At 35.8% G+C, this 27,500-nt stretch overlaps 1 protein-coding gene across 6 annotated transcripts; it reads right to left on the reverse strand.

Annotated features, from left to right (window-relative positions):
* Positions 1–13,190: 13,190 nt before the first annotated feature.
* On the reverse strand, positions 13,191–26,749 carry LOC122243748 (eukaryotic translation initiation factor 4A). Of its 6 annotated transcripts, XM_043001423.2 has the most exons (11): positions 26,705–26,749; positions 23,345–23,359; positions 21,159–21,173; positions 20,074–20,188; positions 19,562–19,819; positions 19,260–19,425; positions 17,883–18,101; positions 17,349–17,521; positions 16,980–17,149; positions 14,198–14,347; positions 13,191–13,234 (listed from the first exon to the last, which is right to left on the reverse strand). In XM_043001423.2, exons 1-10 carry the CDS (start codon positions 26,728–26,730, stop codon positions 14,203–14,205), a joined length of 1,302 nt encoding a protein of 433 aa, XP_042857357.1. In that variant the 5' UTR covers positions 26,731–26,749; the 3' UTR covers positions 13,191–13,234; positions 14,198–14,202. The 6 variants fall into 6 exon arrangements, with proteins under 6 accessions (XP_042857357.1, XP_086400169.1, XP_042857356.1 ...); XM_043001422.2 differs by lacking the exon at positions 13,191–13,234 and having other exon boundaries at positions 13,321–14,347; XM_086544042.1 differs by lacking the exon at positions 13,191–13,234 and having other exon boundaries at positions 13,321–14,347; positions 23,320–23,359.
* Between the last annotated feature and the right edge of the window lie 751 nt (positions 26,750–27,500).

Raw genomic sequence — 27,500 nt, forward strand, 5'->3', positions numbered from 1 at the left:
TATATAATATAATACTAAAAGTATATAGAATATAATAATATATATAAAAATATATATAATAACTATATATATATATATAAATATACATATGAAATATATAATAATATAAAAATATATATATATATAAATAATATATAATATATATATATTATATATTAATATAAATATATAATATAATATAAATATATATAATATACATGTATATATATTATACCCATATATATGTACAATACATACATATATATATACATATATAAACATATAAATATATATATATATATATATATATACATATATATCATTTATTATAAATTAATATATATATATAGAAATATATATATATATATAAATATGACACTCTATATATAATAAATAATTATATAACTATATAAAATATACTATATAAGATACAACTTATATATATATATAATTAAAATCTATATATATTATATTATATATATATATATCTATATATATATATATATGTTTATCTGTATATATAATATATATAATTTATATAAATTATATATAAAACTTAAATAAATATCTAAATGTATCATATGTATATAACTTATATATATATATAACTCTATCACTATAACAATATATATATAAATATATGTACAAATTTATATATACACACACCCCACACACACACACACACCCACACACAACACACTACACCACACATTATATATAATTATATATAATATAAAAATATATATATATATAATATATATAAATATCTATTATCTATGTATAAACAAATGACTTATCGATAAATATTATTGTACATCATATATAAACCATATATATACATACATACATATCTATAGATAATATATCTATAAATAATAATATATAATATAGAAATATATATCTCTCATGCATATATATATAAATGTACACATACACACACACACACACTACACACATGCGACACACACCACACCCACACATAATATATAAATAATAATATAAATATATATATCAATCATATATATATATATATATAAATTTATACATATGTATACTTATATCTACTATATATACATATACTATATGCATATAGATATATATACTTATATATATAATATGATATTATATATCCAAATATATATCAAATATATCACTTATAATATATATACATTTACGATGATATATATATATCCATATATATATATATATCAATATATATTAACTATAATAACCACATGCAATATATATATATAATATATATAAAATATATATTAAATAAAATATATAAATACAAATACATATATATACCATAACATATAAAATATATAATATATATATTTATATATATATATATAACATAAACTCACTAAAACTACAAATCACATATATATATGAATATATCATACTCAATCAATAATTATATATATATATATATTTATATATGTATATATATACAAATATATATATATAATACCAAAAAAAATATATATACATGTATTCCTCTCCACATAATTGATTTTTTTTTCCTTTTATTACACTCTTCTTTTCTTTTTTCATATATCATTTTTTTTTTTCTCTTTCTTCCTCTTTCATTCTCTCTCTCATCTCTTCTCTCTCTCTCTCAACTCACTCTCACTCTCTCTCTCTCTCTCCTCTCTCGTCCTCATATCTCCATACACCCTCTCTCTCATCTCTCCTCTCTCATCTTCTCACTCTCTTCTCACTCCTACTTTTTCCTGCCCCCCCCTCTCTCGTGCCCTGCCTACTTTACCTCCCCCCCACTCACCGCCCACCTCCTCCACTACTCCTCCTCCTCCTCCACCATCCTCCCTCCCCCTCCTTTTCCCGACCCTCCCCACCCCCCCCCCTCATCTCTCCTTCCTCCTCTCCTCCACTATATCATCCTCCCCCACCCTCTCTCACTCTCACACCTCCACCTCATTCTCCTCTATCCCTCCTCCATCCCCCCCCCTCTTTCTCTTTCTTTCTCTCATTATCTCTATTTCTCTCTCTCTCTCTCTCTCTCCCTCTCTTTCTCCCCCCCCCCCTCTCTTCCTCTCTCTTATATCTCTCTCTCTCTTCTCTCTCTCTCTCTTCCCCCCCACCCCTCTCCTTCTCATCTCTCTCCTCTCTCTCTCTCTCTCTCTCTCTCTCTCTCTCTCCTCCCCCCCCCCTATGGTTCATATATATATTATATATATGATATATATATATATATATATATATAATATATATATATTATATATATTATAAGTATATATATATACATACATATATATACATATATATTTATATATATAGAAATATATATATAATATATACATATATATATATATATATATATTATAATATATATATATACATATATGATATATATATACAATATATATATATATATATATATATATATATATATAATATATAATTATATATATGTATATATATATATATATATATATATAATATATATATATATATATATATATATACAAACATATATTATACATATATATTTATATATATAGAAAGTATATATATACATATATACATATATTATATATTTATAAATATATATATGTATATATATATATATATATATATATATATATATATAGAGTATATATTCCAATTTGTAAATATACATAATGTATAATTTTTATATATTCCATATATATATACATAGTATATATACATATATATATATATATGTATAATATAAATGTATATCATATTTATATATATATATATATATATATATATATATATATACATATAATGTTTTTGTGTGTGGGGTTGTTGTTAGATTTTATATCATTCCTGTCTAACTGTCCCTGCCACTTTGTTGTCCACAATAATTATGTCGCTTTTTTCTTACCCTGTACGATTGAAAGTACCTCAGATATTATCAATTTTAAATGCGTTGATTACTAAAAGATGGCGCCACCGCATTATTAATAAGAGAGAGAGAGAGGGAGAGGGAGAGGGAGAGGGAGAGGGAGAGGGAGAGGGAGAGGGAGAGGGAGAGGGAGAGGGAGAGGGAGAGGGAGAGGAGGGGGAGGGAGAGGGAGAGGGAGAGGGAGAGGAGAGGAGGAGAGAGAGAGAGAGAGAGAGAGAGAGAGAGAGAGAGAGAGAGAGAGAGAGAGAGAGAGAGAGAGAGAGAGAGAGAGAGAGAGAGAGAGAGAAAGAAAGAGAGAGAAAGAGAGAGAAAGAGAGAGAGAGAGGAAGAGAAAGAGAGAGAGATCGTCAAGACGATCGTCAGAGCTCCTGCTGTTTAAACTTTTTTCAATATTTTCACCTTGTTATAAATTAAGCTTCTGGATTATTTTTTGTATATTTATCTATAAATGTCCAAAGAAGCAAATGGTAACATAATATACTAAGCTACGTACTGGACGACTTTAAAAATTGTACATTTGTATAAACAACATCATATCAAAAGTTCGTTGACATTTGACCGCTTGACCTCTCTCTCCCTCAGCCTGGTCGTAACGGTCGTTATGACGGCCTTGTCCAATTGTTTGCACTTGATTGCTCTTTATACATATATATCTCCTCTGCCGCAGAGTCCCATTTGTTCATGCAAGTTGATGTAATGAACCCTGCGGGTAAATCTACAAAGGGGTCCATTTAGATGGATATGAATCAATGCTGGACAGGGTAAGGCAAAACGATCCTACAAAATATATTTTCTATTTCTGATCAGGTATAGGGAATAAGGCAGACTCTCCCCCTGCCACTGATAGGTGTAGGATCAGGTTCCCGAAAGGGAAGTTTTCACGTCAACCTGCGAGTCCATCTTGGCAGCGAAATTCCATGGAACGAGGAACTAGGTGGTTAAAACTCTAGGTCCTATGAGTACGTGAAACGTAGGCAGAATTGAAATTTATCGTCTGTAAATGTTTATATTACATAGAGATACAAGCTGTATAGTTAATAATCACTGTATAATTGATGCATTGTATGCCTACTTCATTCTGTGAATTATATAAGTTCATATATTCCTGTAATTTTGCTTATTACACGAATTCTAAAAATAATAACAATAAAAATAAGAAATTGTTTATATTTTGTTTATATAATTTCGCTCTGCAATTTTGTGTTAAATATCCTTGGATGAAGAGGATGACAAACAACAATAGATCGAAAGGCCAAGTGGACTCCCTGGATTCAGACCGGGCAACTGGTGTTCAATCTGTGGCAAGAAGTCTCTGCCCGAGTCTGACAAGAAATGCCTCATAGGGAATTGTCCTAATTCTTGTCACGTAAGATGTCTCAGGGAAGACACTAGCTACAACTGTGAGAAGACTGGACACCTCAGGGCTCTAACTGGAATAACTGATCCAGTTACATTCTATGAATATAGAGCTGCAAGTTCTGATGTAGATGCAGCGGACTCTTTAACCCCTTCGACACGATGACGCGTATACTGCGTCATCGCAGCGCTCGCGTCAAATCCGAGGACGCGCATACTGCGTCATGGCTCAGTTCTGGTGGAATTGCGTTTTCTTTCTTCCGGATACTGTACGAGATCTTTCAGAATAGAGGTCGGATATGATACGATATATTACTTGACTTTCATTATTAATAATTTATTACATAAGAGTGGGATTTGCTTATACCAGGAGAGGCATTGATGGGCCCTGCTGGCAATCATTTTATTATTTATTTATGGAACATTATGTAAAAATATAAAACATATTATGATTAGTTTACCATACTATTTCAATCGTTTTCTTTGGTCATCTGAGTGAGGCCTCCCACCAAGGTCACTCTTTCCATCTTCCTCCCAACCCATGTAAATAACTTGTCTCATGCATATGGGGGAAGAGGTTAACTATGCATATTTTGATATATAACACATGATGATTATGTTGAGGTTTTGGCTATAAACTTGTAGAGGTTTTGGCTTAAAACTTGTCATATTCAGTAGCGACGTTTAAAATTTGGCGCGCGCCGGCAGCTCGGATACGGCGCGAGGAGCGTTTTCTACTGCTCGGAGTGAAGGGGTTAATCCAAGAAGAAGCTGACGACCTAGAACCTCTTTCCAGAGAACAGCTCCAAACTCTAGTCAGGCAACTGCAATCGGAGTTAACATCTACGAAAGCACAGTTATCCCGCTTTCAAAATGTAATGAGAGATCTGCCAGAAAAACGAAACATCATAGTAGATGCTCTCTCCATCATTGACACACTCATCTCAACCCAGACCAACAGAAGTCAATTGCTTGCATGGCTCGTGCCAACAAAATTGACCAGGAATGGGAAAGACATATTGAAGAGAATGAGGAACAATACATATAGTGGGCATCTGAGCAAACAAAGAAATTAGAGTGTGAATTCTGAAAGTGACGCATATAGACGCCCACAACATCAAATTAAAGGAATTCAGACTTCACGAAACCAAACACACAATCAACACAGAACGAAGCAGACAAATCACTTCAAAGCACAGCAGGAACAGAGACGTAACACAAAACCAGGCACGGCACGACAAGAACAACGTAATCAACATTCCAGGAACGAAGTGAAGTGCCAATTGTGTCATCGTCAAGGACATCCTAAGGATCAGTGCCCAAAACAACAATTTTGCGATTATTGCAATAAAAGATACCACACCTCAGACCGTTGTCGCGAGAGAATCGCTGACAAACGCAACCAAGATTTGATTAACACTGTCCGGCTCAGTGCACTGGAGACTTTGTCTGCAGTACAATCGGCCCAAATACATCAGTTCAATACCTGGCAACAGCGAGTTCTTCCTCAAGAACACGTTGGTATATATTATCCCTACCAAAACTACAACACCCAGATACATCCCCACCATAGTGTGAAAGTACATCCACAAGTACACTTCCAAAATGTGGCCCAACAACAGAGACATGCAACGTAGCATGATTAAAATAATATCAGCAAATATAAGAGGCTTCCATACTAACGTAGGAGAACTCACCCACCAGTTTGTGATAAAAATAATGCTGATATTGTCTTTGTTGTAGAAACATTTTCAGACGACAAAGTTGCCCCTAACTATGCAAAGATTCCTGGCTTCTCGAACTGGGCAAGAAAAGATCGCAACACGCAGGGCGGTGGAGTAGCCCTATGTTATAGAGAAAACCTTCAACTCCAGATAATCGACTGCGACATACCCGAAATTCTGGAGATATTGTTATTTAACATTATTGATGCACAAGGACATGGAACACTATGCCTTGGTTGTTACCGTCCTCCATCTCAAGGGCCAGTGCTCATAAACTTAATAATGGAAAACCTTGATAGACTAATGACTAGCAATAACCGTCAGCATGTATTAGTCATCGGAGACCTGAACCAAAATAGAATACAAACTGCCATCGACACCTTACTGGCGGTATATGACTTAAACAACCATTTAGATTTCCCCACCCACCAATCAGGATCATCACTTGATCCGGTGGTCACCGACTTAACTCCACACTTAATAAGCTGCACCTTTGGGGTATGTTGGCTCCTCTGATCACTTGGCACTATTGACCAAGATCAAGATGAAGGTCAGGGAGGAGAATTGCACTCGCACACTATGGAAGTGGGATTCTGCAAATTGGACTGCCATAAAAACATCTCTGGCACGATTTAACTGGGACCATATCATTCAAGGAAATGTCAACCACCAAGTCATAAGCTTTAATAAAATAGTAGCGAGTTTAATTGAAGAGTTTGTGCCCCATACAACACAGACCACAAAAACATCCGACCAGCCATGGTTTGGACGCAGATGCAAAGAAGCATCTGATAAAAAATATAAAGCTTGGCGAAAGTATAAACGGAGACCAACACACAGAAACAAGCTTTTAAATAAAAATGCTACAAAGCACATAGAAAATACTCAGAAATGGGCAATTGCCATGTGGGAAAGAAACACAAAAAAGAAACTAGAAGAAGGGTGTATTGGCAGCAGATTATGGTGGAACATCATCAAAGATAAGCAAGGAGACCTAAGAGACAGTACTATTCCCCCACTTATGGCCCAGAATGGTAAAATGGCAATAAATACTGAAGACAAAATAAATCTTGCTCAACATTTTGCAGACAAGATGAAACATTCTAACAATCAACAACAAACAATAAAATTGCCACAAATGGCACGGGACGAAATGCCAACAATAAAGACATCTCAATCAGAAGTTTACAATATATTGATTGGACTTGACGAAAAGAAGGCTGTAGGGCCAGACGGGATTAGTCCTCGACTCCTTCGAAGATGTGCCAAGGAGATCTCGCTGCCACTTACCAGGATCTATAACAACTGCCTCTCAGCAAAAGAATGGCCACATATATGGAAAACCAGTAATGTTATTCCAATACATAAAAAAGGGAAGCAAGTCGGAAGTTAAAAATTATCGACCTGTGTCTTTGCTGTCATCAGTGAGCAAAGTCCTGGAAAAGATAATATCATCCCGTATATCGGACCACAGAAAACGGAATCACCTCTTGTGCTCACGCCAATTTGGATTCCGGAAACAACGTTCAGCTGCAGACCTCCACTTACTCATGTCATCAGACTGGAGCCGCGCCCTAGATACGGGTCGCCATACTGCCATTATTGCTCTAGACATTAAGGGAGCATTTGATAAAGTGTGGCATAGAGGGCTACTAGAAAAAAAATCAAAGCACTTGCAGTGGGAGATGTGCTAGCACTACTACAAAGATATCTCAGTGACAGACACCTCAAAGTAGTCTTGAATGGCAAAGAATCGCCTCTCTACCACATCAAAGCAGGAGTTCCACAAGGCAGTGTCTTAGGACCAATGATGTGGAACATCTTCATAAATGATCTTCTCTATCTCATTCCAGAAGCCCGCGCTTTTGTGGATGACGGCACTATATCTGTCACCTAAAATCCAGGAGAAGAAAATGCAACTGAATTACATGTTAACTCTGTAATGAAGGACATTGCAGCTTGGGGTGTTAAGTGGAAAGTTAAGTTTGCTCCCCAAAAAATACAGTTTATGGTGGTGTCAAGATCCAGCAGCCAGTTAAAAGTAAAATTTAATGGAAAAACGATGCAACAACAAAATTAAATTGAGATCCTGGGCATCACATACGACAAAAAACTAACTTTCAAGACACACATCGAAGAAATAGCCAGGAAAGCATCCAGGAAATTAACTTCGCTAAGAAGAATTGCTTGGCTATTGGATGGTAAAGGAACTGACATATTATACAAAGCACAAATCAGATCCTGTATGGAGTACTCCTCTCTTGCTTGGTGAGGAGCTGCTAGTAACCATATCACCTTCTGAACAGAGTCCAAGACAGAACAAAGTGGCTTTTTGATGGCACGGAATTCAACCCAAAACTGGACAGTCTGCAACACCGAAGAGATGTGGCAGGCCTTGCAACAATGTTCAAGATCCAGGAGATGCATGTGCCTCATCTTCAGCCTCTGAGACTTCCAATGCGGCGGCCAGAACGAACCACTAGATCCGTGGAACAAGTTCCAGCAGCATTAGAAGGACCACGGTGTTATATATCTCACTACCAGAGACAATTTCTTCCGAAATATTCTAAATTGTGGAACACATTCATATCAGTAAATATAAATTTAGCTACCTACTCACTACAAAGATTCAAATGCAGTATAAATATTTGGTTAAAATCATAAAGTGATTTTATGTTATATGTATAAAACTGGTTAGGCTTTTAGATAGAACGCAGCTAGCTACTACTTCTTTAGCCTGTAAATGTAATTACTTAATTGTATGTATCTACCATGTAAATATAAATAAAGGTGTAAAAAAAAAGAGAGAGAGGGAGAGAGAGAGAGAGAGAGAGAAAGAGAAAGAAAGAGAGAGAGAGAGAGAGAACGAGAGTGAGAGAGAAAACGAGAGAGAGAGAGAGAAAACGAGAGAGAGAGTGCTGTAATGAAATGTTCATTCTTCATCTGGGGTATAAACATACAAAATAATCACAGACAAATGACATTCACACAAGAAGACACAAACATACAAGCACGCACATAAACATTCTCACAAACACATACACATAACAAAACACCAGACTCTAATCGTGACAATGCCTCTTCTGCCTGTCTCACATGAATTAAAATGGACGATGTAGGGTATCTCATCCGTCGAACAGTTGCGCTTTAGTTCCGTCAGTCTTGGTCACTGGTAAAATCAAATCCCCTGAAAATTCCTGTAGCAGAATCCAATGCTCTGTTTGTTCGAAGTTCTATCCCGAAGCTCGAGGACCTGTGGTACGCGATCTTTGCTGAAGGGAATGTTTTGTGATAGTTCAATTTTTTTTTTTTTTTTTTTTTTTTTTTTTTTTTACGAAACTCCCCGATGCAACTTTTTTTTCACAAGGGGGCCTCCCAGTTTTATATGGCTTAGGGCCTTACCAAGTCTAATCTGGTAATGATGTCACCAGTAGGTCTAAGTGATTTCTTAATTGAAATGACAATTTGAAATGGAGTTTGGATCTTTAGGACGAACTGTACACAATGGGGTTCATTAATATCATAGACGAATTACATACACAATTTGGTGTCATGTTCATCACAATATGTCTGTTTTGTAACGTAGGGTTTTGTGATTTGTATACTTTTGTTCCTTTTCATTTACATTTTTTTACAATGTATTAGTATGTTATATTTTAATAACTATTGAATAATTATTATATGTAATTATTTTTTACTTCACTTCAGAAGCTGTGTTGATAACGCATTTTTTTTCAGATTCACTCTTATAAATGCACTAAGCAAAAATGTGAGTATTGTAGCATACCTCATTGAAAGGCTGCTTGCATATACTGCCATTACTCATGGATCTGGAGATTCTGTCGATGATAACAATTGAATCATCTTTCATTTGATATGAGTGCTGAATCTGTGACACTGCGAAGACTGCTATAAGCGTGTAGATAAGGGAAAATATTCCCACAATTATCATCTAAAATTACGTGCTCTAAGCCGGTATGTCTACGTTAATGTAAAGTAGTTATGCGCACAGCCTTGCTTGTGGCGGCATTAAACCGACTAACTATTTTCGACGCTTTATCCGACTGAGTGCTGTATCGCTCTTGTCCGAGAAGTGGTTGGACTGATGAGCGACTATTATTTCCTAATCTCTTTGCCAAGTCCATTTAAAAGTTTAGGTAGTCCGAGCAAATGTCAGTACCTTCTTTTCTCTTCCCTTAACCCGTTAATTCCGATCGTCGCACACGCCATGGCATCAGTGGTCATTCCTTCGGGGGGGGGGGGGGTATGGCATACCATGATTTAAATGATTTTGGCAACGATGGTAAGACCGTCCATGTCGTGCGAGGAGCGGCGCTCAGATTGTATTTTCTTTGCTGGGAGTGGATATGTAGCATTGACGGATAATGGGCACAGGGGTAGCGATAATGATAATTATAAACATGCCAACACGCTTTGGGTTCTCCGGCCAAGTATACCCACACTGGTGTTACAATATGACACCAGAGCGTCGTCTCCAGGGCAGCTCAGTACACCGGTAGAAGAGAACAGGGAGAGACCACTATAGGCGCTGTAAAGTCTGCTACGATCAACGACAGAGGATCTAGACTATTAAACATTAAGTAAATATAAAAAACGTTTATCGTACGAGTAAGAATGCGAAACCTACAAAAATCTACAATCATCCCATAAAACCACATTACTTCCTTTACAAAGAGTGTACTCCACTGCATTGAGCTAATGCAGGATCTATACAGCAATTTATTATATCCTTGAACCGCCATTCAGTACGGTAAATTACAAAAGGGTCGCTAGATTTTCAAAGATAATATAATATTAATAGAGTGCGCGACTCGTCACATCCACTGGCTGCTGTATGCCGAAGACAGGACCAGGTTTCTAATAGCGTTCCCCAGAGGGATGGCCAAGCGCTTTGCACAAACAGCTGGAGTGAACGGATTAATTAATTCGTCCCCCTACCATGTCTTGGCCCTGGCTGAGTTTTTCTTTTCATATTGCTTTTTACATCATCTCTAGTTTCTATATCATTTCCCTCCCTCGCTCTTTGTATAACTGGATCACGTTTTGACTGACCATACCTGACTGTGGAATAGCAGATGATACATCAAGTGTCGCTTCAATCCGCAGCCTTTGTTTGTGACTCTCCTTTAATGTAACTAGAATGCCCCAAAAACAAATCACTTTCTTTTCAGTTTATTTATTTTTCTTATAATGGCTCAATCATTTCGTGAGAAAATAATGCGTGACAGAATAAAATTCCAAGTAACTTTTCAGTGACATTATAACGCTTTTTGTAATATGTATGTTTGCTAAGTTTCACAGAATTTTCTTCAAAACAACTTTCCAAGGATTAGTATCAAGAGATAGTTTTGGTCCTTAACACCTACACTACGTGCCTTCACAATTACTGGTTAGCTTTTCTTTTTAATAGACCTTGTATTTTGTCAAAGTGTAATCTCCTAATCATGAGTTATTTAACCGTATCCAGAATCTTATTAACAGGAAGTAATCCCTCGTCTATACAGTCTAGTCAACACGAGGTTCAGTGCCCGTGTTGGTATACATTATTACCAAATCGTGTTCCAAATCACATGTTTGGAAGATAGGGAGTGGGAAAAGTGCGGAGATGACATTATGAATGAGGAAACCACGGGTCAACTCTAGGTCTTTGGATCCTGGGTAAGCCATCAAAATACCAGCCCACGGTCTCCCGTGCAGAAACAAAACACGTACTCCGTAGTGGTTATAGTTTGCCTGCTGATTCTGCTCAAGATTGTACCTGGTAATAATGCTTAGGCCGCGTCCGGGCGGACAAGCCTTGCTTGGCAAACTTTGTTCGGTGTGACGTATAAAAAAATCTAGAAACTTTGGACAAAGCTTTGCTATTACGGACGAAACTTTGCTTGTGGTTTCTCCCTTCCCAACACATCAAGCAAAATTAACCAAGCAATGCTCGCCCGTTCGGATGACACCTTAGAAGCGAGGTTTAGGCTCGTCGGCCATTATCAAAATCCCGTCTCCCGTTTTATTTATCCCATATGACTTCAATAATCAATTTGTACTATTGATAAAAAATGCTACGTCAGTACAATTAAGCACCAACCTTGGACCACTAATTAAGATATTTAGCTTTGCATTTTTATCTTTAAAAATTCCGTTGGTTACCTGTTGTGGTTTCCCACGAACTATTTTTTATTGTGGGATATGGATATCAAATTCAGGTGGTTGTGTAAAATATGTATAGAATTTGGCAGTTCAATTACTGACATTTGTCCTCTACTGCAGACTTCATAGTTTGTTTGTATTCAATGTTTCTGTGGTCATCACATTCCTTTACAACCACTTCGGCCACTGGCGTTTCTGAATTACTTGCATGTTTTTTCAATGTCACTCTTATGGTCTTTACACCACAAGTCTATAACTATGAAAGCTATTTAGACAGACTTCATGTCTCTTGTAGCAAATGTCAGTATTTTGTCTCCATGGACTTTCATCTTAAGTGTGCCGAAAACAGGTTCAGAATTTGTTCAAATATGCCAGTTTAATAATTTAGAGAATAATCTTTTTAATTAAAATCAACTGGCCTGGTTTGTCAATACAGGGAGTCCCTTTTATAGATAAATAACAGATATGGCAGTATTCTTTATTCATAACTTCACAATGAATTTAAAGTGCTGGTAATTAATAAAATAAGTTTTGCATATGTGCAAGTAAAATTACAAAATTTTGTGCTTGTGACTAACTACAACTGATTAGTAATAAATCTGGAGCATTAAATGGACAATGTACAGTTGAAACGAATCCTACAGTAATTATGAGTAACTGAAATCGGTTTTCCGGATTATACATTTCTACTTTCAATTCACACACAAATGCCATTACAGGGTGTCATGTAGACCCAAAAGCTAGCTCAGTTTTGTTTTCTACTTTTCCTGCACACATATTACAATACAATTTTGATTCCTGAACAACATTAATGCACAATATGCGAACATACAAAATTAACTTGTTTAAAAAGGATCTTCAGTAATAAAAGTAGGGTACATGAAATTTTGAAAGGAACAATTACAAGTCCACAATTTTCTGCTACATTCTTGCTCTCTGATTTTAGGGTTCTCCACTTATAGCAAAGGCCAAATTGCCTATAATATTGACAGCAATTATAGTCCACATTACTGCACCAAACCTGTTGAAAGTATAACAATAATAAAAGGTAATAGATAATTAGACAAATATTGTGACTTGGTGCTTTATTGACCGTGTATCACAGCATCATGACCTGCAAATACAGAAATGAATTTAAGTTTACATTACCTCCAAGTTTTTCCCCTTCCCAATGTGATAAACAATGAAAGGGTCCTGATGTGGTGTTTACAAGTTTTATTAATAAATACACCAAGAGGTTTCATACAGCATAAACAAAGATTTCCGCCGGCGCCTTTTTTGGATATAATATCCGTGCCATATACCTAATACTATTTTTCTTTGACAAATAAAAGAGATGCAGGATACAGTGACAATATTGCTGAAAAAATTAATCTTATCTTCTGACTTATTATAGGTGTAATTAAAATGATAACCGTGTTCAATTCCCATGCTTAAAGCAAACACAAGACGAAGGAATATGTAAAAGGCTGGTATCATCATTGACGACATGAAAACAGAGAGAGACATATAGCATTGAAAGAAGAGAAGAGGGTGAGGGAGAGGAGGAGGAGGAAATGGAAGAAGAGGGAGGGGAGGAGGAGGAGGAGGAAGGAGAGGAAAAGGAGGAAGACAGAGGAGAGGAGAGAGGAAGGTTGGCTGAGGGGTGGACAGGCTGCCGCCGCTTCCTAAGAGCGGTTCTGATGCCTAAACCCTCTAGTTTATCTAAATTCACAATTATGTATGAAAGTTTTCCACAAATTAAAAATAAAAGGGCTCAAGCCCCTTCAACTCTTATAACTAAAACTAGCTACTTCTGGAAACCATGGAAAATACCTGAATATTCACAATATACAGGCAATATAATATGTCCACCTGGAACCACAAGCTCTAGTGGTAGGCTGATATGGGGATCCCAGGAGACACTGTTCAGACAGGGCTCGGACACTGTACAAGACTCAGATCAGATGCGTCCAAGCTCTCAAGTAGATCACGATGCCAGCTCTCAATGGGGGTAGGCAGCGTGCACAAATGGCGTCAAAACACAGCGCAGGTCGGAGCAACAATAACCGAGGCCTTATTGTTGCTAGTCTCTCACCTAGTTTAAATCAAATCCGCAACATTCATGGGCATCTCTTCAATGGAGGTTCGGTAGTGTTCTTCAATGTCCTGGAGAATTCTAGCATCGTCAGCAGTCACAAAATTAATGGCTACACCCTTTCGACCGAATCGTCCACCACGACCAATCCTGTGGAGGAAGTCGAGAGTTAGCTTTTTAAATTCTGTTAAAAGCTGAATACATAAATCTGGGATATTTCTTAGGCACTCCAAGTTCACTTTGCCTTAATGAGCAACATCAAAAATCTTGGAACTATCTGGATTATACTTTGGATGAAGCATAACTTAAATTAGTCCCACCACCCCCCACTCCAAATCCCCAGTTATATTGGAATTACTAAAGAAAAGCAGTTCTACAAAAATAAAATGACTGATTAATGCAGAAGTAAAGTATCTTGAACCAAGAGTCTTTGACTCTGCGAGGGATGTTTAAGAAATAAGATCATATATTAATTTACAAACAACTCTTCAAAATATAACTGGCCCTCATCTAAATACAATTTATCAAGAGAGAATCACCTATCAAAGGCCAAGGAAGTCAAAGTCTAACAAATGGTGCAAGTGCATAGACCATTATGCCTCCAAATGTACTCCTAAGTGAAAATAGGTACAAGCAAAAACTTGTAAGGAGAATCCATGCAAATAGACATCAAATTTGAAGTCATGTAAGTTGTTTGGCCTACCTGTATCCACATTTTGATCCTTCTTCAAATTTGAAATAAATTATACAAGAAATAAAAAAAATACTACCACTTCAACATGCAGGGACTGTTTATCCTTGGATTAATATTTTGCAGTATATATTTAAGTGGTGGTAAAGCCTAACCTGTTTTACAGATTTTTACAATAAATATTATCAAGTAGTGTACCTGGTTTTAAGTTTTGTAGATTTTATGCAAAGAAGCAAATGGATGTCTTGCTTCAAGGTAATTGCAGAACTTTAAAACTGAGCAAATAAAAACCATTCATGGATTTTTAGGGATCATAAAAGTACTTTGGTAAATGGGAGTGCAAGTATGACTAAACCATCTATTAGGAGCAGCTGAATCTGGGTGGTGTTTACACAATAAACTTATGATTAGGCAAGCAGTTTTGGTTTCATAACCTTCACAAAAAGTATAAATGGGTAGATATTTATAAATACTTTTTTTTTTTTTTTTTTTTTTTTTTTTTAACAAAATGAAAACATGCACGACCAACTGTTAATATCACAAGGCAAAACTTTCATGGTTAACACCAAGTAAAAATCAACACTGATGGCTTATTCCTAAAGCAAGCTTAACAATGGCAAAAATTAGTGGTTGGGAACACTTCATCCTACAAACGAGAGAGAGAGAGAGAGAGAGAGGGAGAGAGGGAAAAAGAAAAAAAAAAAAAAGAAAAAAAAGGTTTATTGCGCTTTCATGCACCAAGTGTTATCTTTACAAGAAGCAAATTACAGTAAAGATCATGAAACTTCAAAGAGCTGTGTAAAATCTCTATAGCCATGAAGTGCAAACTTGCAATGTACAAAAGAAGCTGTATGCATTTAATAGAAGTGAAACCATTGGGGACATGGCAGAGAAATCCAAGGAAAGAATAATCAATTGAGGTATAAAGGAGAGCAGCAGCAAAGAAATAAAAAGGGCCAATCTCCTTGCCACAAGAGAACTTGACTGTCGTCACAATGATCTTGAACGTGGGGAAAAAGCCCACCTTTGGAGCCATGTTCAGATTAGATGTTTTTTAATTACCAAATAATTCACAACTATTACCAAGAAATAAAAAATCTATCTGCTTATATGTTAAATAATAATGAAAAAATAAAAATAAAAAGTTATCTATTATCACAATCACAGGGCATTTTAGAAAATTTATACTTTACTTTCCCATACCTTTTATTTATTTTTATTTATTTATTTATTTTATTTATATATTATATATATATATATATATATATATATATATATATATATATATATATATATATATATATAAATAATCAAACCTAATGATATTGCACCCAATTTATTCAGGAAAGGATAATGACAATGATGAGCATTATACTCAATTTGCCTCAAGATAGACAAACAACAAGGACTGGGCTGAGTGCATTCCAATCAATTAAACAAATTTGTTGTCTGGAGCAGGCCCGATGTAAGTAATGGGAGTACACCATATGTACAGGCCAGATAGCCTAATCAAAGCACCCTTTAAAATATGATAAAGAATATTCTCTGCAAAAGACAGTGACAAAATATGTGAATGTGTGATTTATAAAATATAACAGGGTAAATTTATGATGTACAAAATAATGTAGGGTGGGATCATAGAAGGGCCATGGGCCCACATGACGAGTATGTATGATGTACTTGGCCGTTTCTTATGAAAAATTAAGATTGGAGATATGAACTCATTAGATCAAAATTTCTTTACAAAGTAAATTAATAAAATTAAGTCTTGTACACTTTCAACTGATATTTGGGTTTTCTATTAATATCCAATCTCATATTTTCTACAAATGGACCATGACACATAACTATGTATATTTACTTTCTCACCATCCCCCTTACCCCCTGCTTGTATGGCGAGTGAAAATCATACATATACAGACTACATGTTCTCTAAAGTACATAACTGCAGTTCCTAAATATTCTCTCAATATAAAAATACGAAGTACTGTCCTATTTCCATATATTTCTTCTAACCTACTTGGTGTCCCATGCTAGCTTTTCATTAACTAGTTCAAAGCCCAAACAGAAATGGCTTTCCACCGTACTTACCTATGAATGTAGTTTTCCCTGTTCGTAGGAAGGTCATAGTTAATGACAAGGGAAACCTGCTGGACATCGATACCACGGGCCAATAAGTCAGTTGTGATCAGGACACGGGATGAGCCAGAGCGGAACTCACGCATAATGACATCACGCTCTTTCTGGTCCATGTCACCGTGCTGAAATTATGCACAAAGCTGGTAATGAGTCTCAATAGGACCTTAATATCATAAGAATTACATGAGTACCAAAATACCAGTTAATCCTTATTTTGAAAATGTGTCAAATCCTTCAATGATTTTAAAAATCATCAATTTTAGAGCATGCCCACTTTTTCACCTAATTTGAATTAACCACAAATAAAATGCCTCTCCATACCATAGCAGACACTGTGAAGTCACGCTGGTGCATCTTGTCGGTAAGCCAATCTACCTTCCTTCGGGTGTTACAGAAGATTACAGCTTGGGTGATGGTAAGGGTCTCGTACAGATCACACAGGGTCTCCAGTTTCCAGTCTTCCTTCTCAACATTCACGTAGAATTGCTTGATACCTGGAAAAATCATGAGAATCAGCCCACTGGCGCAACAAAAGAGTTGACTTCCTCTATTTGTGGTAGTTACATCAAGGTTCCAAGTCATTGTACCCATTGACTTTTGCATACATCTTTAAACTTTATTCCTAATGGTCTTCTAGTTTTTAGCTTTAGGACATTTTCAATTTAATTCCATGTACATCAACTACTGAATTAAGCTAATAAGTAAAAGTGTAATAAAATGTGTTCTTTTTCTTATTACCATATTTATGGCAAGCCTCACAAATTTATATATGCTAATTCTTTCCTTTTTTTGAAATTCTAATTCTGAGAAAGGAAAAAAGATATTGGCTCAAAACTTCTGTAAAGACCAACAAACCTTCAAGGGTCAGTTCCTCCTTCTTGACTAAGATGGTGATTGGGTTACGCATGAACTTGGTGGTCACGTCCATGACATCAGAAGGCATGGTGGCAGAGAGCAACACAACCTGCACATCGTTGGGGAGGAACCGGAAGACATCGTAGATCTGGTCCTTGAAACCACGTGACAACATCTCATCAGCCTCGTCAAGAACGAACATCTTGATGTTCTTGGGGTCTGGAATGATTCAAGTACTTACATTGAAAGATACTAAAAAACAATGTATAAAAGAACTCAACTGCAGTAACACTTAAATACTGCCCTGTCCTGATAAATATATAATTAAATTAAATACTAAGCAATAGCTCGTAAAAATGGTGGGCCAATTTCCCACCTCTTTTGGTGAACAGGTTGTATGAAGTGTGAACTAGTTGATCTGGTACTGTCTGGCATCATTCCTCCAGCCTCAAGGTTACTATGGGCCATCTCCCCCTCTATCCCTATGCCTCCTACTATCACAGTGATTTGTGTGTGGGGGTGGCTTCGATTCAATCTTAACTATCATCACCCACATCCAACCCCTGCATTAAGTTTTCCACATCTTTAAAAATATAAATGTTTGTTATACAAACTGGCTCATTAATTTATTTACACATTTTCTTGTAGATCATCCAAATCCACACTCTTTTGTAAGGGGTAACATTATCAGTTTTGATGTTCCATTCCAGTAACTATTTGATAACAAGACATTTTCTAGTGTCAAAACAAGCTCAAACTAAATTAGCCTTTGCCAGAAACTGAGGTTACGTTATTTTGGACTTTAACCCATTCGCGCCGGTTGACTTGCTATCACGTTCAATGGTTTTTGGGTCAGACACCAGCAACAAGATATTTGGTCAAGGTCAGCGCTCGCTCACGGCTGGTGCACCCAAGAATCTCGAGGTGTTAGGCTTATGCGTTCGAAAACCCCAGCATTCCGACCGTTTAGAGCCGGAATAGCCCCAGCGTGAATGGGTTAAAGTTGACAGACTTTATTTACTTTTACATTAAATGTCGTCTACAATTTTTCCATCAAAGCAAATTGCCTGATAAATTTTTTGGCAGACTTTGCTCTTGCACCATTACATGCTATGACCAGAATACAGGATCCAGATCACTCTCAAATAGATGCTGTATGGAAATTCCAAGCGTGTACACTATGTAAGTAATCAAACTATTTGGGATGATTGTATTTTGTGCCATGAAAGACAAAAATATGAAAAAGCAGAAGGTACTCAATGTATCTAAATTGCAGTTACAAGTAAAAAAAAAAAATCCAAGAAAATATTAAACACCAGCATTTAGTATTGGTATACATTACTATTCCTAATTCAAAGAAAAGCGCTAAAAACTTACGTAAGACTCGGCGATTGATCATGTCGTACACTCGACCTGGAGTACCTACAATGATCTGGACACCCATCTCAAGGCGACGCATGTCCTCACGGAGATTTGTGCCACCAATACAGGCATGGCAAGATACATTCATGTAGTCGCCAAGAGCGAGCACCACCTTCTGAATCTGTAGGCAATTCATTCATAGCATTAGATTAGCTATGGAATTAAACATCGCAAGTAAGATATTTTAGATAAAGTGGATCACTAAGAGAGATTAGACACAAAGGTAAGTATACCACAAAGCCCATCTCCTTGCTTACCTGCTGGGCCAATTCTCGGGTAGGGGCCAGGATGAGGGCCTGGGTTTCTTGGGATTTGGAGTCAATCCTCTGAAGGATTGCAATGGAGAAAGTAGCAGTCTTGCCAGTACCAGACTGAGCCTGGGCAATGGCATCGTGGCCCTTGATACAAGGCATAATGGCACGTTGCTGGATGGCTGAAGGTTTCTCAAAACCATAGGCATAGATACCTCTGAGTAAAGATTCATTGAGGTTCATGTCATCAAAGCTTGTGGCGACCTGAAAGAAAAAAAGAAGAAGTTAACTCTTTGACCTTTTAATTACGAAGAATAATCTTGTAAATATCCATTTCCATCATTCCGAGGCACTATGCTGGAAATTCAGAAATATACCAACACAATTATTTTACATTCCCTGAACTGATAATTAAATGCTTTTTAACATGAAATCTGGTTGGGGGAAAAAAAATAGTGGGGAGAAACCCAATAATAGGTCAGATCATCAATAAAAACCTAGAGTGCCATCACAATTACCTCAGTCCATGTGGACTCGATGACACCATCAACGTCCATACCGGCTGGGCCATCATAATCCTTGTTATCATTGTTTCCACCGCCACTGCCTCCACCAGTTCCCCACTCTTCATCCCTGGAAGTGATGATAAATTAGTTATACATCAAGAGAATATCATCTTCTGAAAGCTTCCTTAACCAGCTTAGGATAACTGCAAATCTGAAGTAAAATAGATCTTTCACAAAAACAGGAAATAAATTTGTTTTTATTCTATTGTCAAGGAAATAAATCAAGTACATCAAATGTTTAGTTTTACACAAAAATCCTGTTGCATGTTGCAGATGTTGCAGTTAAGCTCCTAAGATGGCTACACTTCTAAATCTTATTAAAACCACAAGAAAGAATCAATCAAATACTTTTTAATAATAATCAAAGAAAAGAATTAGACGACATGAATACCAAAAAGGGAAACCAATGCACGTGAGACATGGGGAAAATATTTCTAGATTGTCATGAAGCAAAATGATAAATAAATGAATAAATCAATTAAACAAAAGGATTTAACTCCCAGATGTACATCACAAATTACTGAACTAAAGCACATCACACACCACAAAAAATGGCAAACAAACTGTAAGTAGCTATCAATTTATGAACAAGAAAGTCTTGTCAGAACAATTATCCCATTTCCTTTAATTTTTTTATATTTTTTTACTTGTATGAAAATTGTAAACATGAACATTTCAAGTCCTACATGCAAGAGCCTTATTCTAGATTGCATCCTACACTACTTAAATAATTTGCAGCCTTAATAAAAATTCAGATAATCATCATGCTCTAGATGTTTGTAAATTATATCAGTGAAGCAAATTGCGAATCAGATATTACAATATTTTACATTTCATAATTATATTTATATATATTTATATATAAATAAATATATATATAATATACATACATATACACATATATATAAACATATATAATGTATTTGCATGTAAACATACTTTTCACAATTAACCAACACGTCAAAACAAAAATCAGTTGAGCCACTCTATAAAAGCCATTAAAAAAATTGTTAGTTTAAAACAAAATAAGTAATTACCTTGAGTCCCCATCCCTGTAGAAAGGGGAAAACGATATGTCAGATAATGAAAAAAAAAATCCTTAAATGTAACAATAGTAAATGTAGGCATATTTTTCACTGAAGTCCTTGATGTGGACCAGATTTTTTCATATTGATGCAGAAAAATCAAGAGAACAAACTATGCATAATAGTATATCAAATATCAGATGTCAATATAGTATCCACATATAATCATTCTTAATATAATTTTTTCTTAGAATACAGGAAAAACAAAAACAAAACAAACTAGTGAGAAACAAGGCACAAAATTGGAATTATAAACACCTACAAAAGACTGGCAACATGTTGAGCAACTAGACTATATTAAAGATATAGTAAATAAAAATTCTCAATTATTGGTTTAACAAAACAATGAATGGAATAAAAAGAACCATCTTACAATCAAAAATTTCCAAAGTAATTTCTACTGATGTAATATAGATTGCAGTTAGTCTCTAGTGACCTTGAGCAACTGTAGTCTTTTTACTCCTTGCTCAAGTATGAACCTAAGCTATTTTTAGACATTCAAGTATGCAAAATATTAATAGAATGAAGTCATTGCATTCTTTGGACATACTTTCAATCCTGTAAGCAGATTGCAACAAGCTTGCCTCATTTATGTAACCATCATGAAAATTTTTTACTTAAACTAAATTTGGGGTTAACTAGTGCACTATTTTACATTTATATATTTCATGTGGTCTAGGGGAAAAAATTATAATCATACATCGGAAGCTTAAAAACAGCTTCTATTGACACTCATCTTTACATTTATTATTCATGAATAAACATGATTGGACTCCTAAAATGCAAAATGCTTGACACACAACAGTCCAATATTATAAATACTTTAAGGGAAGCCACTTATAGTAACTTAAGATCGGTGAGATTATATATTGTCTAAGCCTCTCTGATTAAATAAAATTGTGAAATTTACTTTAAAACTATGTATAAACTTAAAAACAGCGTAGTTATCTACTGCACTCATCACTTTGTGATTGCCATAATGACTAACATAGCTGTGCACTAGTATTCCACTGTAGTGTTAATAGAATTCCATTTCATGCAATGAAAAAAAATTAGTCACGTCTCATTCCCACCACACACAAATAACACATATTGAACATTTCAAAAAAGGAACTGTTATCTGGACTCACACTGGTGTATGTTTTGCATAAGCTGTGGCTAAAACAGACCTGTGCAATATTGGTACTGTGAATCACAGGTTGGAGGCCATAAAGCAAAAAGACACTTAATTCCCCATTTGGCTTCCTACGATTTTATGCAAATAACTGTATTAAAGTAATATTATTCTCTCACAATTATATCTTCTACACAGATTATTTACAAAAACTTGGATAAAAGGTTATAGATGCACTCTGTAAGTAGGTTGGAATCCTTTTTCCACTTCTGTCCATTTCGCAAGTAACGGAGGACCCCAAACTAAATGCTTGCAAGACATGATTTTTTTGGAGGCTAGTGTTAAATGCAATTTCACTTCAAACTTCTATTGATCAATGATGGCCTAAAAGAAATTAAGATCAAACTAAACCATTGTACCATCAGCAATTCCAGCAAACACTATGCCCTACACATTTCCATCACTCCAGTAAATGCCATCAAACCATCTGCACATTTATTCTGATAGAGCTTGTAAACCTCCCTTGCAATCTCTCATTAATAATGGAACCAAATAAGCTCTACATTGCCAGAATATACATGGTTGATGTTTGTGGGCTTTTGGCAGAGTTCTGAAAGCTTGTAGGCCATGTTCATCACTCAAATCACTGCAGGTGCAACAGTAACTTGTACCAGAATAAATATTTAGTATCACATCTATTCTAAATTTTAAAAAACATTTCCTGAGGTACGTCACATGTCATGAATTGGTACTTTCTCAGCTGATAATTATTAGAAATTATGTTTAATTAAACATTTTCAAAACTAACATTGCATTAAATTAATGTTACTAATGGCAAAGTTTTAATCATGCAAGAAATATAAAATTACCATACACTATTCCAGTAGAATATCATTAGTATATCACTACATCTCCATATAAAACAAATGCAAGAAAAACAATCATATTTTCTATATCATATCAAGAAAAAATGAAGCAAACAATATCTACTTAATATACACTTTAATGTTAGGGCCCTCTTTACCTGATTTCTTCATCCCTGTAGGGAAGAAAAAATGTCTTAGAAAATTTTCTTTAAAAAGTCACATATCAACACTGCTTTTGCCAATTACAAGTACTAAAAGTAAAAAAATTAAAAAGGTCTAAATTAACTATTTGTAAAGAAACAAGTTAAAATACATTTGATCATCTGTGACTGCAAACATTGGTTATCTTCCAGCATGCAAGGAGTACATTGTTACACAGGATAAATAATAGACACAGATACATTTAAATTCTTTAAAATTACATCTAAATACTACAGGTCACATGTACAGCTGTCATACATTAAGAAATGAATGAAAAAATAAATAAAAAATAAATACTATAGCCATCCTTCAATAGGGGATATACATATCTGACTTTCTCCATCCTTCAAAATTTGCAAATACTGGATGAAAGCACCACAGCTACAGCTATTGTTTCATTAAAATATGATGCTTTCCTTTGTAGTTATGAGCAATTTACCAACAAAACAAAGAGCCAGATCTTCTAAATGTAAATGCTATGGTCATCCTTGGTACCTCAACAGTCAAAAATATGTTAGGTGGGTCTACACTACATTATGAAGTGGTTATGCCAATAATGTCCAAAAATCAATAAAGACAAAGTCTACTATACAAATCCCTTAGGCCAAATTAAACCTGAAATATGAATTACTGTAAACTACATATTCCAACACAAAGGCTGATCTACAGTATGTATTATCAACATTATGTTTTGTAAGAGACCCAAGAGTTGGCTTAAGCTTCTCAAAGCTCTAGGAATTAACCGACTAACAATACGAGTGCATGTATAAATGCAGAGTCCAGTTTTTTTCTTTTTCCAGATATAGTTCCACAAGGGCTTTGTAACCACGGAGTCAAACTAGTTGCCGAACCTGGCTAGCAATAACTTAACCCAGTCACGACGGGGGCATTCCAGCCTTGCATGTTACAATGCCGGGGCTCTCGAAGGCATAGGCTTAAATCAGTTAAATAAACGACGCCATATGGCGTCACCCAGCGAACGGGCCTTGAATGCGCGGTACCGTAGTGTACCACCTGTCCAGAGAGGGTTAAAGTAATTAAGCAGTACATCTTTTTCCCCTAAAACTAATGGAGAGTAAAAAGTTGGTCAGGTAGGCCTCCTTGGTTATTAAGCACTTGTATAATCTTCTGTGTTGAAAAAAAAAGTGGACAGTTCATATCCCATCATCAATGGGTACACATGGACTTTCCCAAAAGTGAGCATTTAAATGAGCAAATCCTCTCCTTAAAACATCTATGAACCCTTCTCAGCTGATTATCCAGACAATCAATAAATTTGCCAATAACAGATCCAGCTCAAGGCAGAATGATTGTGCATTTGTGCCAAATTGTATTGCAATGATTCATAACTGATGAAGAATAAAACAACACAATCATGGCCAAGAAACAACACTGGCCCATGACTGTCCAAGGAAATTCTTCAATTGTGAAACTAGGAACACAGATATAGATAAACAGAGGTTATATATAGAACATTTCCAGGCATAAAGATTATTATTAATTGATGCCATAGCCTCTATACTCTACATTCCAGCAATGATTAACATACCTCCATGTACACTGTGTCAAAAGAGAGCTTGTAGATCTCCCTGGCAATTTATTATCAAATTAGGAATCACTCCTATGTCTAAAAATGCTTAGTGGAGGTTTTGCACACCATGTTCAAACATCAAGATCCTAGACCAACCAGAATATTTGAAATTAATGAATTCTAGAATGGGTCTCACCATTTGGTATGATGCATTAGTTCCTCAACTGAGGGAATTACTAGCTTGGATACTGAACCAAAATAAGGCAGTGTATAAATGAGATCCGACCTCACAAAAAATGCCCGTCTCGAAATGCTTAAAAAAAAGAGGAAAGTTCAATTAAATCCCGTGGTATAGATAGTTGTGGTCACTGGTCATTCCCTACTACTTATCCTCTGTGTAAGAATGGAGGTGAGGCATCTCAAGACTCGGGGAGTAACGTACAGAAATTTTTTTTGCCGCGCAAAACGAAGACTATAATGTTTCTTCCTGCTATGCTTTTCAGAACAGTTGGCTAAAAACTTTCACTATGCAATAATTCCTAAATATCAAACCACAAAACTGGTCATTGCTTAAACAAGCTGGTAATTGATCAACAGATGATGCAATACATCTCTGGCTTCATATTTTTCCTACTCTTACTCAAACAATTACTGAAAATACAATAACCATACATCCTTTTTTATTTATTTTCATCAAAAAGAAGACATGAACTACACCTTTACTGTCTGGGGCAACTTGTGCCGCACTATCCTGTATAATTCGCAAAGGACACATGGTAATAGGAGCTAAAAAGAAAAAAAAAGAAGTAAATATTATAATTGAAACTATCCGTTCCACCTTATCATAATCTCGGGCTTCAACCAAACCAAATCCCTAAAAACCCCTATACAACCCAATTTCCCCACGGCATCAGGAAGAGAAAAAAAAATTCCTTCCACGGTGAAAATACAAATACCAAAATCAAGAGGGACAAAAAATAACAAAAATAAAAATAAAAAACAGGGAAAATGATCTACGTCCTAAGGATGCACACACAGCCTCCAGTTGGAGAGGGAAGCCCCATCTCCCATGACTATTGCATCACAGGTGGCCCATGCTAGCCACTCCATTGAGGAAAATTTCCCACAGGCTTCATTCACAATGGCCGATTTCCCACTGCCACCAGACAGATGGAGGATATCATGAGAATAAACTGACAGATTGGATGTGCCAAAATGCCTTTTTTTTTAATATATTTCATTTTCGGTCGTGAAATGCTCTCATGTATTAACGTCAAACTTTTCTTCTTGACTTTCGGGTCAGTACTAAAATTCTATCATTATCTCGAGGTACTTCGTGTGGGAAATGTACTAAGAAAGCATCCTATTGAGTAAAAGCTGGGATGGAGAGCAAAATTTATCAATATAATAAATGACTAACTAATACACGTTTCTGTCACTCGAGGGTAAAAATCACTTCCCCACAATAAAAAAAATCCTTTCCACTCCAAAAAAGAATCTCACAAGAAATAGACCAAGCAACTGCACCGAATTCACCTCCGGGGTTTCAAGACCTTTAAAAACCGGCATTAAATGGAAATAAATAAGAAGTCCAGCTGATCGCCCTACCTCCGGCCGCCATTACACGACCCAAACCCTCAGTCTCCACTTTTAAATCTCTTTTTGCGCCTAAATCCCCACTCGGAGGCTCTTTTCGTATCTCTAGCAATATTGATTCACATCTCTTCTCTCATCTCCACTCACGAAAAAGCCCCGGAAGGCCAGAAAAGGGTCGGAAATCACTCACTTTTGATGATCGTATTTGTCGGACATCTTGCTTGTTACAGAGACTCCCTTCAAAGGACCGTAAATATGTAGACCACATGAGAGTATTGCTACGCTCGATTTATCCCTTTTGGATATAATTTTTTGCTCTCATCCGCCTCGAAAACTAACTTACATTGTTTATTTTAATAGCAGAATACCTGGAGAGCAATTATATAGAAGAAAAAATGGATTTATTAGAGGGACTAGTTTGTATAATGCAATCCCATCATGGCGGAAGATGACGTCATCGCGGACACCGCTGCCGCGGGATTTTCGAAAGTCGTTTGGGGTTCTATGAGGATTTCGCCATATTTGCTCATCCTTTGCCTTGGAGGGGGTTATTCCAAACTTTTCCTTGTATTTGAGTGGACTCTGTTTTATATTTGATGATTTTTCAGTTTATAAAAGCATACTTTCTTTGTAGGAGGATCTACCGAGTTACGCAATGCCGGTAGCAAATACAGTACAATTCATATAACATACATAGACTCAGACTATTACTATTAGTCTATTCGATAAAAGTATCATATAAAGGCAGGATACTAAATAACATTTTCGCAAGTCATCAACCCAACAGTTTAATAACATATAATATGCATTCACGAAAGACATAAGTTCAATTCCAATCATGTTAAAAAAAAAGAGAGAGAATAATTGCTCATGGAAATAGTACCCGAATCCCCGTCTCTGTTCCCTCGCTCAAATTCTGATTGTTTTTACACTCGCTAAATTCATCCACCAGAACAGATGCTACAGAGCTAAGGGATCCGCCGTGA

This window comes from Penaeus japonicus, unplaced genomic scaffold, assembly GCF_977035675.1.
Source record: "Penaeus japonicus unplaced genomic scaffold, GWHDUDI00000001_assembly GWHDUDI00000014, whole genome shotgun sequence".
Taxonomy (NCBI): domain Eukaryota; kingdom Metazoa; phylum Arthropoda; class Malacostraca; order Decapoda; family Penaeidae; genus Penaeus; species Penaeus japonicus.

Bases quoted from the DNA above. Each gene is read 5' to 3' on its own strand.
- LOC122243748 (XM_043001423.2), bottom strand. From the start codon at position 26,730: ATGTCCGACAAATACGATCATCAAAA. The intron at 17,522-17,882 runs GTTTGTTGGTCT...TGATTTTTCCAG, and splicing joins GGAGGAACTGACCCTTGAAG to GTATCAAGCAATTCTACGTG. The intron at 14,348-16,979 runs GTAAGTACGGTG...CTTCCTCCACAG, and splicing joins AGGGAAAACTACATTCATAG to GATTGGTCGTGGTGGACGAT.